The sequence below is a fragment of the Meles meles genome, chromosome 3 (assembly GCF_922984935.1).
Source record: "Meles meles chromosome 3, mMelMel3.1 paternal haplotype, whole genome shotgun sequence".
Lineage (NCBI taxonomy): Eukaryota > Metazoa > Chordata > Mammalia > Carnivora > Mustelidae > Meles > Meles meles.
Window position 1 is genome coordinate 141,974,325 of NC_060068.1, and position 18,644 is coordinate 141,992,968.

At 47.4% G+C, this 18,644-nt stretch overlaps 2 protein-coding genes across 4 annotated transcripts in view; one reads left to right on the forward strand and one right to left on the reverse strand.

The window, feature by feature from the left end:
- Positions 1-1,073, forward strand: part of CSF1R (colony stimulating factor 1 receptor) — a 29,465-nt gene extending 28,392 nt beyond the window's left edge. The window contains exons 20-21 of the mRNA XM_045999739.1: positions 40-148; positions 244-1,073. Of these exons, the coding sequence (XP_045855695.1) occupies positions 40-148; positions 244-396 (262 nt within the window). The 3' untranslated portion in view covers positions 397-1,073. The remainder of the gene's footprint in view (positions 1-39; positions 149-243) is intronic.
- Positions 1,074-1,218: 145 nt separating this feature from the next.
- HMGXB3 (HMG-box containing 3) overlaps positions 1,219-18,644 on the reverse strand; it is a 45,087-nt gene continuing 27,661 nt past the window's right edge. For all 3 annotated transcript variants that reach the window (XM_045999738.1, XM_045999736.1, XM_045999735.1), the window contains 9 exons: positions 17,193-17,494; positions 16,561-16,688; positions 11,968-12,099; positions 10,884-11,068; positions 7,189-7,408; positions 6,361-6,494; positions 5,445-5,561; positions 3,584-3,793; positions 1,219-2,601 (listed from right to left, as the gene is read on the reverse strand). In XM_045999738.1, coding sequence (XP_045855694.1) covers positions 2,134-2,601; positions 3,584-3,793; positions 5,445-5,561; positions 6,361-6,494; positions 7,189-7,408; positions 10,884-11,068; positions 11,968-12,099; positions 16,561-16,688; positions 17,193-17,494 — 1,896 coding nt within the window. In that variant the 3' untranslated portion in view covers positions 1,219-2,133. The remainder of the gene's footprint in view (positions 2,602-3,583; positions 3,794-5,444; positions 5,562-6,360; positions 6,495-7,188; positions 7,409-10,883; positions 11,069-11,967; positions 12,100-16,560; positions 16,689-17,192; positions 17,495-18,644) is intronic.

The window sequence follows — 18,644 nt, forward strand, 5'->3', positions numbered from 1 at the left end:
CGGTCCCCAGACCCACAGGCAGCTTATCTCCTGTCTCAGATACAGCATCATGCAGGCCTGCTGGGCCCTGGAGCCCACCCGCAGACCCACCTTCCAGCAGATCTGCTCCCTCCTCCAGGAGCAGGCCCCAGTGGACAGGAGAGCACCGGTGAGTGGGGCCGGCTTCAGGGTGGATGGCTGGCTCCAGCAGGCCAGGCTGGGCCTAAGCCAGGACTGACCTCTCCTGGGCTCTCACACCCTCAGGACTACACCAATCTGCCGAGCAGCAGCAGCAGCGGCGGCGGTGGCGGCAGCAGTAGCGAGCCAGAGGAGAGCTCCAGTGAGAACCTGGCCTGCTGTGAGCAGGGGGATATCGCCCAGCCCCTGCTGCAGCCCAACAACTACCAGTTCTGTTGAGGAGATGGCCAGGAAGCACTGCTTTCCCCTTCCTCCAAGCTTCAGCTCCACCGTGGATGGGGCACCGCGGGGAGAACATACAGACTCTGCCCTTGGTCATTTCACTCAACAGCCTGCCCCAGCTCTGAAACTCAGGAATGTGAGACCCACAGGAGTGTGGGGAGGACCCCACTTCCAGGGCCTGGCCATCACTGCCAGTCAGGGGCTAGGGCTGAGCCCCCGGCCCACTGTTCTCAATGCTATGGCCTCGTTGTTCGCTATGCCAACTGGGAGAACCCCCAGCTCACTCTCTTAACCTTGTTCCCACTTCCAGGAACCCCTTTTCCTACTCCCCACTATCTCACTGGAAATGGACCCATGTTGTACCTCCCAATGTTGAAAAGCCCAGGCACCTCAGAGCCATGGCATGGCTCCTTTCTAAGAAGGAACTATACCTCTTAGTCCCCACCTTCTGGTCCCTATAGCCCCACCCACCCTGGATCTGGTCGCTACAATGAGCCAGGTGGCAGCTAAAGTTCGGGGTTCTGCCCAGTCCCCCGTCACTCCCAGCTGGAAGGCAGGGGGCCCGTGTGGCTGGCCACACCAAGCAAGCAGCATGCATGCCACCAAGCTGACTCCCTGTAACTAACAGTCGCCCGGCGGGATGTCCCGGTCATTAAACTAACAGCATTAACACAGCTGGCTTCCCAGTTCTCTGTGCCACTCGGGGGCCTGCGGATTCCCTGGGACTTCTTCCATCCTCTTTCATGTTGAGTGACCAACTCAACACCTGGGGTGCCACCACACTGTGCCCCACGCAATGAGCATGGAATTGACTCTTGCTTCACCAAAACAGATAATTTAATAAATTTTATTCTTGGCGGGGGAAGAAGGAGGGAAAAAAGCCACCTACTCCACTCCTCTCAATAAATTAAGTAGCACACGGCCAATTCCCGTGCCCTAAGCAAACCTCAGGCACTTGAGCCAGTCCTGCTGTTTCCTTATGGCCCAGTCTGCTTCCCCTTCACAGAAGGGAGTTTTTCCTACTGCCGCCAGGTTATGTCATGCCAACGGGCCACATCCCTTCTGTGGTGAGGGTGCAGGGCCCAGAAAGGATGTAGGGTGCAGCAGCAGTGGCCAGGGAAAGGAGGAAGGGGATCATCTTCCTCAAAGCTCAGGGCAGAGAAGACAGTCCTGGAAGAAAGCTGTGGCTGTTTCTCCCCCCCCCACCAGCTTCCCCCAAATTTGGGTGCAGGAAGAGTAGGAGGGAAATGCATCCCTCCTCTGGGAAAATCAAGAGCCCAAAGGGACCCCTAGAGCTAATGAGGCCCCCAACGCCCCAAGTCAAAGGCAACAGGCTAAGGAAGTCGTGTGGCTGTAAGGGCTGGAAAGAGCGTTCCCCGGGGGTGGGAAGAGATACCTCCGCAGCCTTTCCCCCACCCCCATGCTGGATTCCACCTTCACCTCCCAGGACCTCCACCCTGACCTGCAGGAGGCCCCGGGGAAGCCACCAGCTACCAGCATTCCTTCAGCCTCCTTTCCCCTCTGTTGAACATACTAAGTCCCCAAGTAAGGAGTGTTCTGGTGCTTCTCCTGACCCCGGGCCCCACCGTGCTCAGGAAATGGAAGCTCTTTGGTCAGTCCCAGCATCAGAGGCCTCCCCAAAGGTGAACGCGCCCGCCGGTCCCCTGGATGGATCTGCCTTGGGCAAGGGCCTCACTATGGCTTGATGGTGCAGTCCCTGTGCAAGAGTCTGGCTCAGACTGTCACTGCAGCCACCTCCTCTTCCTCACCCTCCTCCTCTGCCTCTGTCTTAATCTGAGCTACCCCAAGGCGGTAGAGGGTATCTCGGATGACCACCTCGCCAGGCTGGCAACTCTGTACAATGTCATGGATCTGCCGGTTGACAATCTCACGGCTGGTGAGGAAGTCCATGAGGCGGTTGTAGAGGTAATAGTGGGTGGCATTGTCAAAGGCAATGGGCCGCTGGCGGACACTGTTTGGTTTGCTCTCTGCGATGGAGGCCAGGATGGTTGTGTAGTGTGCCAACTCAGGGCACAGGGCTGAAGAGTGGTGTCCAGTACTGGGGTCACCAGGACTGGGCTGTGTGTCTACATGGACAATGTGACGTGTGGCAGTCTTGGTGACTGGGTGCTGGACAGAGTGCTCAGCCTCCATCATGTCCACTGTGTAATGCTGGTCCAAGAGTTCTGGGCAGGATACGCTCTAGAGGAGAGAGAAGAAACCAATCTGACATGAGGGAATGACTAAGGTAGAAGCTGTGGGGTGGGTGAAAGTGAAGGGGGTGGGGTGTCAGCACCATTTACACCCTCAACGTCACCATATATGCTCACACCTCCTGGAGCAAGTCCCCTTTCTCTGTGCTTCCCTCTCCTCATGAAGACGGGGACAGTCACAGGGACCACCTCTCACAACAGATGCTCGATTACCTGAGCTGCTACTGCTTACTGCCATGCCTAGTCGGCTTTGGCTGGGGCTGCAGGGAGTGGGCAGCAGGGCTCTTGCTGAGGCTGTTGCCTTTTGGCAGTGCCAGGCACAAGCTCGCACTTGTGAGTCCCAGGGAATAAGGAAAAGGCTGAGTGGTGACAATAATGTCCCCTTCTTTCTGTTGCCAGTCCTAACATCTCTTCCCAGCAAAGGGCACGTGGGTCTGGGAAGAATCACTGTCTCGTACAAAGCACCAAAATACACAGTACTAGGGCTCTGCCACTTATCTGCTGTGTAACACTGGCTAAGTCCATCTCCCCTCTCTGGACCATTACCTTTTACTAAATGGAGAGAGTTGGATACGGTGGTGTTTTCTAAGTCTCTGTGCCTCTAGGTCACAACAGATATGCCATATAGTACATTCATGGGCAGACCCAAGACCTGACTGGTCCAGACCTTTAGTACACCAACGTGTATGAGGTCTCCCAAAGGCAGGATTTCACAGGCTTATCTGGAAGGCAACCGCAAAATACCTGTTTGGGACACCCTGGGCACTCCTAAGTGACACGTGGGGCCTCACACACACACACAGGGTTTGGTGAGTAAAAATCTGTGGAGGAAATGCTGGCTCAGAGCATCAGGACAAAATATTAGTGGAGACAAAGGATGCTGGAGATGGCTCCCAGCAGGCCTTCCCAAACAACCAGGAGGTGAGACATGGTCTGAGGGATTTATTCTGCCTCTTCAGAAGGGAACTCACCACAGGTGGCTCTGTGGGGCTAGAGAAACAGCCCTGGTTCCTCCCCCACATCTGGTTGGTCAGCTCTGGGTAGCAGAGGTCAGCACACAGGGCCACTGGTGTGGCCATGTCTACCACGTAAACAGGTGGCCAGTGGCGAGAAGAGACCAGCAGATCCACATGGTCGCGGGCACTCTCGCCCCGCACAAGATACTTGGAGCCACAGATCACCTGAGCAGGGAGAAGAAGTCACAGAAGAGGGTGAAGCAGCATGCAGAGTTGAGTCTTCTTCCCATAAAGATGAAAAATCAAGTTTCATGACTAACTCCACAGCCATCCTTCCAGAGCCCATCACGTTCTGTTTCCCATTTCTGTCCCCAGATGAAGTCGCCAGCTCATCCGTGACTTCCTGAGAGAATATGGCTGGCAGTCTTTGACTGAGGCTGAGAGGCCCCCATGAGCATCTACTCCAAACCTCACCCTCCACACTGCCATACCGGCACCCTCTAGTCCAGGGGCTCCAATTCCCAGCCCCACAGCACTGGCAGCTACAGCTAGTTAGAGATGGAGGTTCCTGGGCCCCACCCCAAACCCAAGGCACTAGCCTCTGGGGGTGGGGCATTCTGAGCAGCTCTATTTTGGGCAGCTCCCCACCAGACCCAGATATGCTGTGCAGATGGGAACCTCATGAGAACCTCAGCGTAGACTAGTAAACACCTGCACTGACAGTGCTCCCAGACGCCACTTTGTGGCTGGGGAGGGAGAGCTCTGAGTATAGTGGGAAATCCTGCATGAGCCGCCTCCTCCCTACCTTCACCTCCACCAGCTGCAGCTATTACCTCCTAGTAATACTGCTCGCCCATCACAGCCTGGAGGCTCTGTAACTCTCACAACCCCTTGTGGTCAAGTGCTTCTCACAAGAGGGTCCCTAGTCACATGAACACCGTCCTCTGAACAGGCTCTGTTCCGCCAGGGCAAAGGCATCCAGTCTGTCCATCAAATGCAGCTTTGGTTGAAGAAGCTGAGAACTGGATTCTCTTTTGACAGCCAGTCGACACGCCCACTCTCACACCTGAGAGAACTGAAGTTTCTGCTAGCAATCCCTCCCCCAGTTAGTACCCGTTCAGGGGGTTATCAACCCCAGTATTTTCCTGGGCCTGCTTTGTCATATAGTGCTCAGGCTTCCCAGTGCTATCCCAGTGCCTACCCTGTCCACGCTCCACAGACATGAAGGTGATCTCCTTAAACCAAAATCAGAACTACGTGCTCCCCAATTCCCACTCAGAACTGTCCAGTAGGCCCCTCAGCACTCTCAGAGGGAAACCTAGACCACTACTGTGGCCTACAAAGCTCTACATGATCTGCTCTCTGGTCCTCTGGAAGGTCCCAACCTTCCTCCTCTGGGCTCACCAGGCTTCCCCACTCAAGACTTAGTGGTCAGTCTTCCCTCTGCTGGAACATTCTTTCCATAACTCATCACTGGGCTCAGCCTTCCCTAGCTACCCCAAACAGCAGGTCCCTCTCAGTCGCCTTCTGTCTCAGGGCTTTGTCTAGTTCCTTTAGAGCTAGCTCCCTAAGCCATGATGACTATCTCCCCTCTAACATGAGGTCAACTAGAGAAGAATGAATCTTCATTGCTCACCTCTGTACCCTCAACAGCTGACACAGGGCCAGGATGTGAAAGGGTGCTTAATATTCATTGGTGATGACCCAGGTTCCCTTCCTAGTCCAAATGGCGGCACCTGACCCGTAAGAAGCTACCCCACAGGCCGCCCAGTGACCGCAGTGCGGCTCCCACAGAATAAGCTGGATCAACCAGATTCTCTGTGGGCAATCCGACATGGACAAATTCAGCCCAAGCTCCTCCTCACTACCCCCTTACCTGATGGGGGCACACCTTGTAGATTTTACCCCCTGTGAGATGAGATGGGGGCTGTCTAGCTCTGGTTCCATTCTGTACAGATTCATAGAGGGCCAACAAGGAGAAGCAGAGCTGTTCCTGGAGCAGGACAAGATTAAATACAAAGCAATAAATGCTAAGGGACCAGGCCTGGTGTGCAGCATGAAACGCTCACTTCAACACCCAAAGCAAAAGAAGAAACTGTCAACGCCAGCGTGTGCCTTGGCGCCTCACTAGCTTAACGTCCTCTAGGTACAGATAGCGATTTTGAGGCCCTGAGAGGACCAGGTAGGTCCCAGAGAGAGGCAGCCAGAGCTATCAAGGTGCTATCTTGAGCCTAGCGGGTCTTCCTACTTCTCACAGGGCAGGGGATGCTTCAAAGAGAAGCTAATACTTGAGTCTAAACTTGAAGGAAGCATGAAATTTCAGCAGGACTTTAGTATGAAGTGAATAATGTATGGATAAAACACACTCCCCTCCCTCTCCCCAGACAGAACGATGCTCATTCTCTAAGGGCCTGGAGAGGAGATAAACCACACACTGCAAAGTGCCTTCCTTACAACATCGTCAGGTCAGTAGTTTGGTTATTTCCAATTTGTGAACCAGGAAAATGAGGCTGAGATGAAAGGTAGCTTAGCAAGATCATGCCCAGTCAGTGTGGGAGCCAGGACCTGACCCCAGAGTCTGGACCCGCGACCTTCTCCAGAGGAACTGACTGGAGGCAAAGGACTCGCATAGCTATGGTGACCTGGCTGTGAATGATCTACCACACCCTTGACTGCTAGCACCTTGTGTCCAAAACAGGCACTTGTCACAGGTGGCTCCTCTCCTCGCCCAGAAAGCAGGCCACCAGCCTGCTCCCTAAGCCCCTCTCTGCCCTGCCGCTCCCACCACTCACCTTGGAGTCTTCTGTCCCAAAGGGGATGCCACACTGCGTCAACAGGTGCCGCAGCTCCTCCTCACCGTAGGAGCCAATGTCCTCGAGCTTGCAGGCGCCTTCGTGAAGCAGCCTCACCAGGGCACTGCCATGGCCTGCAAGAGACGACCCTGCTGAAGGGAGGGCACTGCCGCCAGACCGTACAACACGGGGAGCCCGTCATGTGTGAGGATGAGGACCCGAGGACGAGGCCCAAGTCCGGGAAGTGGTGTGAGCAGGCTCTAACCTGAGCACTGCCCTAGGTGCTGAGGGCGGTGGACCGAGGCAGATCTTCTAACTTCTGCAGATATACGAAGTTTCTCAGAACTGGCTTTCTGCCCCTGAATGTATAGGGGAGAGATCCAGCAGAGTGCCCTTGCAAAGGACCCCAAAATGGGTAAGCTTTTACTCTTTTAAGGTTTTTCAGAACCAAACTCTCAGAGGCTGCCACAAGGGCAGCAACACAATGAGCAGGAGGTCTCATTCCAAAAACACTCTCTTTACACTGTGTTCCTGAACCTGCATAAGCAACGGTGAGCTAGGTGGGAGTCTTAACAAAAACCAACTTCTGGGCCTTGAAACAGCAAGTATGAGGTGGGCCCTCAGCATCTAATGTTAGGAAGCACTGTGTGAGAACCAGTGGATCACAACATATTAAATACCTATGAAGTCACCTCAGTGGGTCGGTATCTCACCTCTCCATGAGCTCTCCCCACCCCGCTCTGCCACTGATACTGTCTAGCCATGGAAATGTTCCCGACTCTGGACTGGGCTGTTCCCTGATCCAGGTCAGCCACCAGGTGCTCTTACCAGGTACTGGCTGCACATCCAGGTTTTTGTCCTTCTCAGTGTTGACGACCACAGCTCCTCTCATGAGTGGTGGGAAGAAGGGGGCAATAACAGAAGCATCAAACTTGGTGATAGGGATGCTGGCAGGGAAGGCCACCTGCTCAATCACCTCGGTCTCCATCGTGGCCCAAAAGTCCTCCACGTTTACCTCACTAGGGCCCAAGAACTCAGGCCAGGTGAACTAAAATGTCAGGATAAAAAAAGATCAAACTGTAGGAACCATGGACTACTAGCAACACAAGAGCCCCCCTTCTTGATCCACTCGGGGACAACAAGGTGGGGGTTGGTGTCAGACAGCCATGCACTGCCAGGGCACCCGGCCCCAATTCTGACATCTTAGAACCTCCCTGCTTTTGGCCACATTCCCCTCTCCCATACCACAGCTGTCCCCAATACCTGAACAGCCCTTAGTCCCTTCTGCACCTGCCTTTGTTCAAGCTCTTTCCCTGAGCCTCCAGGAAAGGGGAGCTACTGTAGCCGAATACCTGTTACGTGTCGGGACACTGTCTGATTAACTACTGCACAAGTCTGGGGGGCTGTATGAGGCGAGACCACCGCAGTAAGAGGCAGAAGAATGGGAACGAAAGTCTAGTTCCAAAGCCCAAGTCATGTGTCCCCGCCACCTATGACGCCAGTGCATGCTGTGAGTACACAGCACGAAACTCCCACCACACTTCACAGCTACTGAGCCCACTCTCTCCACAAAACAAAGGGACAAGGAATGCCAAATGAGTGTGATGTGCTGTCTTCAGTCTAGAGGGTCCTCCTCTATACAGTCCCTGAGGGGAGAGGTCACCAAACTGTCTTCTCCTGGACAACTGCCAATTTGAGTTTTGTTCAGTAACTTCTTATTTCCTCTCACTGACCTCAGAACACCCTCTACCTGCTTCTCTGCCCACGCCACCACACCACTCTGCACATGCACAAGGGAGAAAATGAATTAGACTTGGTCTCTCAGAAGATATACCCAGTACTGTAGAAGAGGAGAGACAGGTACACCAAGAGTGAAGGGACTTCTACTCCATTCTGTGAGAAAGAGCCTTGATCGGACAAGGCAGATGCCAGGCAGGACTAGGAGATGTGAGCTTTTGCAGGGGGGTGGGCCTCTCTTCACTCCTGAAAACCAAAGGGTCTCTGCAGCTAGATGTGTTTTTCAGTCAAGCATTGAGCACGGTGTAAGAACCCAGCATAGGTAGTAACGTGCTCAGTGAGATTCTAGCTGGGTCACTGCTAACACTGCCATTAGGGGCGTCTGGGTGGCTCAGTTGGTTAAGCGCCCACGTTCAGCTCAGGTCATGATCCCAGAGTCCTGAGATCAAGTCCTGCGCTGGGCTCTCTGCTCAGTGGGGAGTCTGCTTTTCCCTCTTTCTTTGCCTCCCTCTGCCTGCCACTCTGCTGCTTGTGCTATCCCTCCCTTTGTCAAATAAAAAAAATAAAATATATATATATTTTTTAAGATTTTATTTATTTGACAGACAGAGATCACAAGTAAGCAGAGAGGCAGGCAGAGAGAGAAGAGGAAGCAGGCTTCCCGCCAAGCAGGGAGCCCAATGTGGGGCTCGATCCCAGGATCCCAGGATCATGACTTGAGCCGAAGGCAGAGGCTTTAACCCACTGAGCCACTCAGGCGCCCCTAAAGAAATAAAATCTTGGGGCGCCTGGGTGGCTCAGTGGGTTAAAGCCTCTGCCTTCGGCTCAGGTCATGATCCCAGGGTTCTGGGATCGAGCCCCGCATGGGGCTCTCTGCTCTGCAGACAGCCTGCTTCCTCCTCTCTCTCTCTGCCTGCCTCTCTGCCTACTTCTGATAATAAAAAAATCTTAAAAAAAAAAAAAAGAAATAAAATCTTAACAAAAATAAAAAACAAAAACCACCGCCATTAGATTACCATCAGACAAGGAGATCTGAATGAGTGCAGAAATAGCCTCTTGGTGAAATAACACACAAAAGCAAAATTATTATCTGTCATTTTATCTACAAAGAACACTTAGAAGACTCCAGAAAGCATTTTACTTACTTTCATGTATCTTGTTATGCACCATCATCCTTTCAAATGGGATATGTGATCAAAATGTATACTTTTTTTTTTAAATTGGGAAGAACAGGAGATATATGTATTAAATCCCTAACAGGATCCGCTGGCCATGCCAAAATGCACCCAAGCTTTTCTCTCAAGGGCCTGCACCACCCCTGGTGGTGAAGAGGTGAGCTGCAGGTCCAGTGCCTAAAGGGATACTTCATGTTCCAGTCCTCTGTCTCTATGCTGGAGTTCAGGGTTGGAAAGCTCACCCCTGTCCCCATGTTATTACTAGCATACCCATGGGGCACTCCATAGCTATGCACACAGACCACGCTTCTCAGCATGATCACGGGAGAGAGTTCAGCAATCTATGTGATTTTTTTTTTAAAACACTGTGTACCAGATCAAGAAAGATTCTTACTCTTCTCAGTTTACTAGGAGTTTTATCATAAATAGGTGTTGAATGATAATGAAACCCTTTTCTACAACTATTAAATAATCAAACAGGTTTTCTTCTTTTAAACTGTACAGAAGCAAATTACGTTAGTATATTTTCAAACAATCCTGCTTTCCTGGGTTAAGCCTGTCATTATGGGTTACTTCCTTCACTGTTATATATGACTGGCTATTATCTTATTCAGCACTGTGGCATCTATAGTCAAGAATACAATCAGCTCCAATTTGTTCTCTTATATTAAATGTCTGGCTTTATTTTCAAGGTTATCTGGCCTTATACAATGAGGTGGGGAAATTTATCTGCTTTTGCCAGTCTTTTATGATCAGGATCATGTATTTCTTGGCTGTTAGCATTAATGTCCAAGGCCATATGAATTTGGTATTATCTTCATGTGAACACTTTTTTAGTTAAGAACCAAGTCACAGATCAGGTGTCTCTTTTCCGTAAAAGCCACCCTTGGATCTCCAGTTTACTGAGTGTAAGTCCTCACAGTGGCCCACATGCCCCCATGGAGAGTATGGCCGCCCGCAGTCTCTTGAACCTCACAAGTCCTACCACTCCCTCCGCTGCTCCTATGGCTCCAGCTACACTGGCCTTCTTGCTGCTCCTCAACCATGCACAGCAAGTGCTGCTCTCTCTGCCAATATTCCTCCCCTGAAAGCTCTTGCTGCTCTCTCTGCCAATATTCCTCCCCTGAAAGCTTTGTGGGCTTCAGATCTCCCCTCAAATGCCACCATATCAGAGAGGCCTCCCCCTGACTATCCTCTAGATAGTCTCTATCTGTCTCTCCACCACACTGTTCTCTCCTTACCTGCTTTACTCTTACTATGCTACTTTTAATTACTACATACTGCCTATACAATAGACATGAATATAACATATGCAATTATTAATAATGTTTATTTCCTATCTTCTTACACCAGAATTTGAGCCCCATGAACACAGAAACTTTATGGATTTTTAACTGCCCTGTCTCAAGTGTCTAGAAAATGCACTTGGTTCACGTTTAATGAATTCATTGGAAAGTAACAAATGCTTCCATTTCCATCCAGCCTTCCTTAGATGAAAAAGCCACTCATTTCCCCCAGGCAGGACTGGAGCCATCTGCTCCTGGGGCAGCTTGCAGGAACATGGCTGCCGAAGCCTGAGGACAGTTCTAGAGGTGGCCAGGAGGCACTTACTTCCACACTCTTCAGTGCCAACACATTTTCTTCATTCCTCTGGGCCATTTCCACTTTGGGGGCCACACCACAGATGCCACAGATCATGTCATTGTAGTCTCGGACAGTGAGGCATTCGAAAGCCCAATAGCCATTGCACAGCAGCTCCTGCAGCTGGCTCAGCTCCTCTGAGGTCAGAGTCTTCTCTGCAAGGAGGGCAAGAGCTCTGAGAAAGTCACAAAAAAGACCCCAAGGCCACTGGGGATAAGCCAGTGGCCAGCAAGAATAGCAACTCCACAAGATTCCTGCCCAAAAGGGCACCCAAGAGTACTAACCACCCTAAGCGTCAAGTACCCTGGCCTTCGAAGGTGCAGATGGCAACCCCAAAGGGCAATTCCAAACAGAATTATTAAAACCGCCTTGTGCTAGCAACCTACTAGGCACCAGACCATGTGCTGACAGCTTCAAATACATTATTTCATTTAATTCTCACATTTTTATGAAACAGAAGATATACTCATCCTCATTTTACAACTGGAGAAACTGAGACATAGGATAACTGGCTCAAAAATCATGCTGCCACTAACTGGCAGAGCCAAGACTCAAACACAGGCCTCTCTAACCCCAGAACCTTTGCCCTACTCCATCTGACCTCATAGCAGGCAAGGTGCAAATGAACTGAAGTCTACAAGGATAGGAAGGGGAAAGCATCAAAAGAAAGAAGGGAAGCAAAGAGAAAAATCATTTCTAATATTAAGGAGGGTGATCTCCACCTTCAGGTCTCAATATGAGCCTCAGGACTGGTAGCAGACCTCCAGAAACTGTGTATTCAGAACAAGGACAATTAACATGCAGCAAAGCCAACTCTACTGATCATCAAAGGATCAACTTCTAAAGAGTCAGCTTAATCTTGTGCCGAGGGTCCCTGGGTAGATGGAAAGACTCACGCTCTTGGCATTCATAAAATTCAGAAAGAGCAGTGTATCAGGAAGTCAAGAATGTCTCCTTTTCAAACTACCAGATTCTTCTCTCTTTGGAGAAGCAGTGCTGAAAATTCCCAGGAAACTCAGGCCTAGTATGGGAAAGGGAGGAAGCCAAGCTGTACCCGTCTGCTCCTGCACCGACTTCAGAACAGCGCTGATGGACACTCTGGGGTCCTCTCCCAGCTTGATCTGGTTCCGGACTGCAAAAAGCAAGTCCAGGCTCACTAGTAGCTTGTTCCCCACATTAAAGAGACCTGCAAAGTTAAAAAGAGGCAACAGATAAACTCACTGTAAAACATCCACAATGGCAAAAAATTAGAAACAAACTAAATATCCAGCAATAGGGGAATAATTAAATTAATAATGTACACTTCTAAAATAGAAAATTACACCTCATTAAAAAAAGAACAACATAGACTTAAATGCTCTGGCACGGAGTTGTCCATAATACAATGTTAAATGAAAAAAGCAAGCAGTGAAATCCATACAGCAATTTTTTAATTAAAAAAACAAAAACAAAACCCTCCATACCACCCAGCTCAGCCCTCATGACCACCGAACCCCACTCTTCCTCTACTTTTCAACAACTGCACCATGGATAAAGGCCAGGAGCACCTTCTAGCCCAAGGATGTAACAATAGCTATCGATATCCCTAGCCAAATCCGCGGATAGATGACTCAGAAGGATTTAAATGCAGTCAATTTAAGACAAATAGAAGAGAGTGATTTCATATTTGCAGGAAGTATAATGCACAAATTTGCACAAAATCAAGTTCTGAAATATGTGTTTCCAAAAAGGAAGAATACAGAGGAGTGGGGAAGACCTTTCTGAGCATAATACCATATGCTGACACCATAATGGAAAAGATTTAATCTCATTACATAAAAATTAAAAGAAAAAACAAAAGACAAACAACCTCTGCAAAAAAACGAAAAAAAAAAAAAAAAAATCCTTTGTGTCCAGAAAAAAAAAAAATGACAAGCAAATTAAGAGACAACTGATAAACTGGGGAAGAACTTGTCAATATTCCAATGAAGAATGGAAATGTTCACAAAATTCACAGAAGAGATTAAAAGACAAAGAAACATACAATCCTCCTAGTAATCAGAGAAATCCAACAAATTACGAAATGATACACTAGTTTTTACCTACCAAATTGGCAAGCTTTAAAATATTGTAATATTGATCTATAAAAAGTTCCTTAAGTTGGTAAATTTAGCATGGTCACTGGATAAAAATTCAATGGACTGGGTTTTGTCTACCCAACTGTGTTTCTACACTAACACTGAAGTTAGAAATTGAACCACATCGTTTAGCATTGAAAAAACTGAAATAACTTAGGTATAAATCTAACAATATGTACAGGATCTATATGCTGAAAACTACAAAACACTGATAAGAAAATAAACCCTAATGAAATAGAAAGATGGACAGATTTAGGGATTAGAAGACTCAGTATTTCCAAGCATGTCAAGCTTTCACAAATTGGTCTATAGATTCAACATATTCCCTATTAAAATTATAACAGGATTCTGCAGATACTGAGAAGCTGATTTTAAAATTTATATCAAAATGGAAAGAATTAAAATAGCCAAAACAATTCAGGGAAACAATTCAGGAAGAACAAGGCTGAAGGACTCACACTAACTGATTCTAAGACATACTATCCAGACTATAGTAATCAAGACCAGTGTGGTACTAGCAAAAGAATGGACAACATAAACCAATGGGACAGCACAGACCACAGAAATAGACACACACATATGATCAACTGTTTTTCAACAAAGGAGCCAAAGCAATTCAATGGAGAAAAGACTACCTTTCAATAAATGGTGGTAAAACTGGATGTCCATATGCAAAAGAAGAACTCAATCTGGACCTCCCACTTTATATAACAATTAATACAAAATGAACCGCAGACCTAAATGTAAGTCATAAAATCTTAAAATAACTAGGAAAAAAACACGGTATACTGATGATCTTCACCTAGGGAGAGAGACCTTACAGAGACCATCAAAAGCTTAATTCCTAAAAGAAACAACTGATGAAGTGGTCTTTGTCATGACTAAGTATTTCTGCTCTGTGGAAGATTCCACTGAAAGAATGAAGTCAAGTCAGAGACCATAAGAAAACATTTATAAATCACTTATTTGACAAAAGATTTGCGGATCCAGAATATATAAAGAATTCTCAAAAACAAAACAAAAAACCTACAAAATTCTCAAAATTCAACAGTTCAACAGGCCAAACACAGAATAGATTCTTCACCAGAGATGACACATGGCTAGCAAATAAACCCATGAAATGATACTCAATATCATCGAGGAAATAAAAATCAGAACCACAATAAGGTACTTCATAAAACCATAATAATGACTAAGAAAAACAAGAACCAAAAAAATAGTACCAAGTGCTCAGAAATGGAGCAAATCAAAACTCTCACTCACTGCTGGAAGTAACAGTGGGATGGGACAAACATTCAGATAAACAGTTTGACAACTTTAAAAAAATTAAACGTATACTTAGCATATAGCCCAACAATTTGACTCCTAGGTATTTACCCAAGAGAAATGAAAAGTTTGTGTTCACACAAAAGCCTTTATGTGAATGTTCACAGCAGCTCTATTCCTAACTGTCAAAATCTGGTAACAACATATACGTCCTTCAACAAGTGAACAGACATGTAAACTGTGGCACTTCACACAATGGAAAACTACTCAACATGAAGAAGGTGATACATGCAACAATATGGATTTTTTTTTTTTTTGAGAGAGAGAGAGAGAGAGAGAAAGAGCGTGCACATGCGAGTGGGAGGAGGTACAGGGAGAGAGGCAGAATGCCAAGCAGACTCCATGACGAACAAAGAGCTGACGCCAGGCTTAATCCCAGGACCTCGACATCAAGATCCGAGCTGAAACCAAGAACTGGATGCTCAATTGACTGAGCCACCCAGGTGTCAACATGGATGACTTTCAAAGGCATGACGTTTAATGAAAGAAGCCAGACTCACTTAAAATGCTGCATATACTGTGTATCAACGCTACTTAAATTTTTAAAAAATTTGTAATTTTTAAAAATTTAAAAATTTAAAAAAATTTTTTTAATGCCACACCCAGTGACATTCTGGAAAGATGGAGTGAAGAGGAATGAAGAACATTATCAGATGGTTGCTAGAGGCTAAAGGTATGGGGTGGGTTTGAGTACAAGGCACACTATAGGAGAAAGGTTGTGGGCAATGGAACTGTTCTATTGGTTGTGGTGGCAGTCACACATCTTGGTGCATTTTCAGAACTCATGTAAATGTCAAACACCAAAGTAAATTTTGCTGTATGTAAATTTAAAAGTAAAACTAAAATAAAAAAAAAAACATATATATATAAAATCCTAGGTACTACTGGCCCAGACAGACTGCAGCGATATAGCATTCTCATTAACTGCTGGCTAGAGCAAAAAATAGGACAGATTCAATTGGGCAACACAAGACATTAAGAGCCATAAATTCAAAACAAGGTACCATAAGGTTCTAAAGATAAAGAGAATAAACACTCCTTAATCTTTAGCACTCAATTCTACATGTGAAATTCAAGATCCAAATTCTAACACTGTTGGCACATGGTGAATGCTCCGTGGTGTCTTACGCTGATGAATGTATGGGGGGGACGGGTGAACAAGCAGCAATTCCATGTGTAGCACTCGCCCAAAGGAAATAATGAAGGCTTGGGGCGCCTGGGTGGCTCAGTGGGTTAAACCTCTGCCTTCAGCTCAGGTCATGATCTTAGGGTCCTGGGATCAAGCCCCACATCAGGCTCTCTGCTCAGCAGGGAGCCTGCTTCCTCCCCCTCTCTCTACTTGCCTCTCTATCTACTTGTGATCTATCTCTATATATCAAATAAATAAAATCTTAAAAAAAAAAAAAAAGGAAATAATGAAGGCGTGTACACCGTGAGTTAATTATAAAGAGGATTCTAAAATGTAGTCCCACTCACCCCTTAAAAATGGTCACGTATTTCTCCACTTGCTGGCACAGGAAGATGACCATGAGACCCAACTAAACTTAAAAAAGAATATTCCAGGGGCACCGGGGTGGCTCAGATGGTTAAGTGTCTGCCTTCGGCTCAGGTCATGTTCCCCAGGGCCTGGGATCGAGGCCCATGTCAGGCTCCGAGCTCAGCGGAAGTCTGCTTCTCCCTCTCCCTCTGCCTCTTCCCCTGCTTGTGCACTGTCTCTCTCTCCCTCAAATAAATAAATAAAATCTTAAAAAACAAAACAAAAAACAAAACTAAATACTCTAACACCCAGCACAGTCCCACTTTTGTTGAAAGAAAAACTATATATACCCCTCACTCTCCTACTTCCTTACATTCTGTGCAGATGAATACCACATCTGAAAGATTAAAGAGCATAATATGAAGTGTTTGTCTCATGGCAGCAGGATTACTACTGATTTTAGTTTCTTCTTTGTACTTGTCAGCATGTTCCATTTTTTCCACAAATAGGATCTATTCTTCACGAATAAACTTTGTTTCAAGAGTCCCAACACTTGAGAGAGAACATCATCTTCTGGGGCTGAGCTATCTAGGAGGAAAAACTGCCTCTTTCTCAGAAGCCCCATCTGAGAGAAGGGCCAATGCTCAAAGGCACAGAGGTCTGACCCACAGAAGCTGCTCCTAAGCCTGTTTTGAGGGTGTCTGCAGGAAGAAAGGCTGACACCCACCTGTATAGATGTCCATGAAACTGTGCAGGGCCAGACAATGAGGATTCAGACACATCTTCACCTGGGCAGTCACCACCTGCAGCCGGCTGGCTGTCAGCAGCCAGCACTCCTGGGGCCCAGCCAGGGAGCTAGTACCAAAACAATACCAACAGAAAAAAAAGAAGGGAAATCAACTTAATGCAGTTCTGAGGCTCAGTGATCAATGGCAAAGTTCTCAAGACTTATGAAACAGGCAGATGAAGGTGCTGGGGCTTGTGTCCCAGGGTTTTCTAGGAGGGTATTCCCACTCTGTTGGAATGAGGTCTGTGGAATCACCCCTACAGTTAATGTAACTCTGAATTTATTACCCAATTTAACCAATCCCCTTGAACTTCCAAATCCAAGCATTATGCTGGCTAGTCCAGATGTAAATAGAATCCTAACTTGGTGGCAATACTTTCAGGCATTTTTCAATAAAAATAATATACGATTACTAATTATTTTACTTTAGCAGTTCAAAAGCAAAGGAAACCTAAGAGAAGCAGAGAATAACACCTCCAAAGGCTATAGCTGTATAGTCTGAAGAAAGGGGCAATATAGGCCGAGGAAGACAGGGCAGCTGGGGACGGGGCAAATCTGAAAGGGGTGCTTACTTTTGTCCCCCTTTGAATAATGGGCTGCTACAGAGTAGGCACTGCGTGGACGGAGACTCATAATAATTCGACCAAGAGGTTTGCTCGATGGTGACTGTCTCTTCACTCACGTTGGACAGAATGAGTCGAGAGCTGTTGAGCTCGTGAATCAGGGCGAAGACCTCGGCCAGCTCTGACTCGTTCTCAGGAATCTGCAGGACTTTGCGCAGCAGCTGCAGTGTGGACTGGCGCTGGATCTCCCTCTGGGCCAGGCTCAGCGGCTCTGTGGCACTCAGCACGTCTGGGAGAGGTGAGCTGACCTCCTGGGAAGAGAGCGGACTGAAGGATCAGCCAGCACTCAGGGTATCACCAGTCTCAGGCTAAAACATGGGAGAGGCTGCAAGTGACAGAGGCATGGGTCCAGCCGTGGTGGAGAGGGGAAATCTTGGCTTTGAACCAGCTCAATTAGTAACTCGCTGTGTGACTCAAGGCAGCTACTTTCTCTCTCTGGTGTTAGGTTCTCTCTCAGTGAAATGAGAGGATAATACACACTGCTTGGTAACAGTTTCAAGAGTCAGCTTCCATTCACCAGGGATGGGGTTTGGAGAATAACACACCCAGATGTCAATTCTGGACATGCTACGAAACACCTATACATGTGTGAACCAAAGCAATTTACTTATCTTTCTGAGCCCAGTTTCCTCACCTATGAAATGAAGGATGAAATACTAGCGATATCCTAGAATTGTTGAACAGAGTCAATAAAATATTCCAAGTAAAGCACTTAGAACAGTACTGGAGATGAAGTGAAAGCTCTATGAATGGTAGTTTTGATATGTAAACAACTATCTGTACCACTTCAAATATTTCTCTTTAACACTTTTATTGTCTGTGTACAAGGGAACTATATTAGACACCAGTTAGATGCTTTCAGAAACAAGGTTCTGAAACGCTCATTAAAAACAGTTCCTGGGATGCCTGGGTGGCTCAGTGGTTTAAAGCCTCTGCCTTCGGCTCAGGTCATGATCCTAGGGTCCTGGGATCAAGTCCCACATCGGGCTCCTTGCTCAGCTGGGAGCCTGCTTCTCTCTCTGCCTCTGCCTGCCACTCTGCTTGTGCTCTCTCTCTGACAAACAAATAAAATCTTAAAAAAACAAAAAACAGGTCCTTTTCAGTAAAAGTTCCTCCCTAATCCTTTGTACAAATACAGCAGGAATCACTCCCTCCCGCATGCCCCCAGAGCCCATTCTTTACTGCAGAATTCACGACCTCCCAGCTGGTGAGATTATTCCCCCATCTTTTACAAGTGTAAGGTCCTTGCTTATTTACAGATTCTTAGTACCAGCATAATGGCACACAAAAATGCCCTAATTCATATTTAAAATCCTAATTCATAGTTTACACTTTTGTTTTGCAGATGTAACATGCTAAATAACAAGAAGGAACTTTTGAGTAACTCTGCACACATGCAGC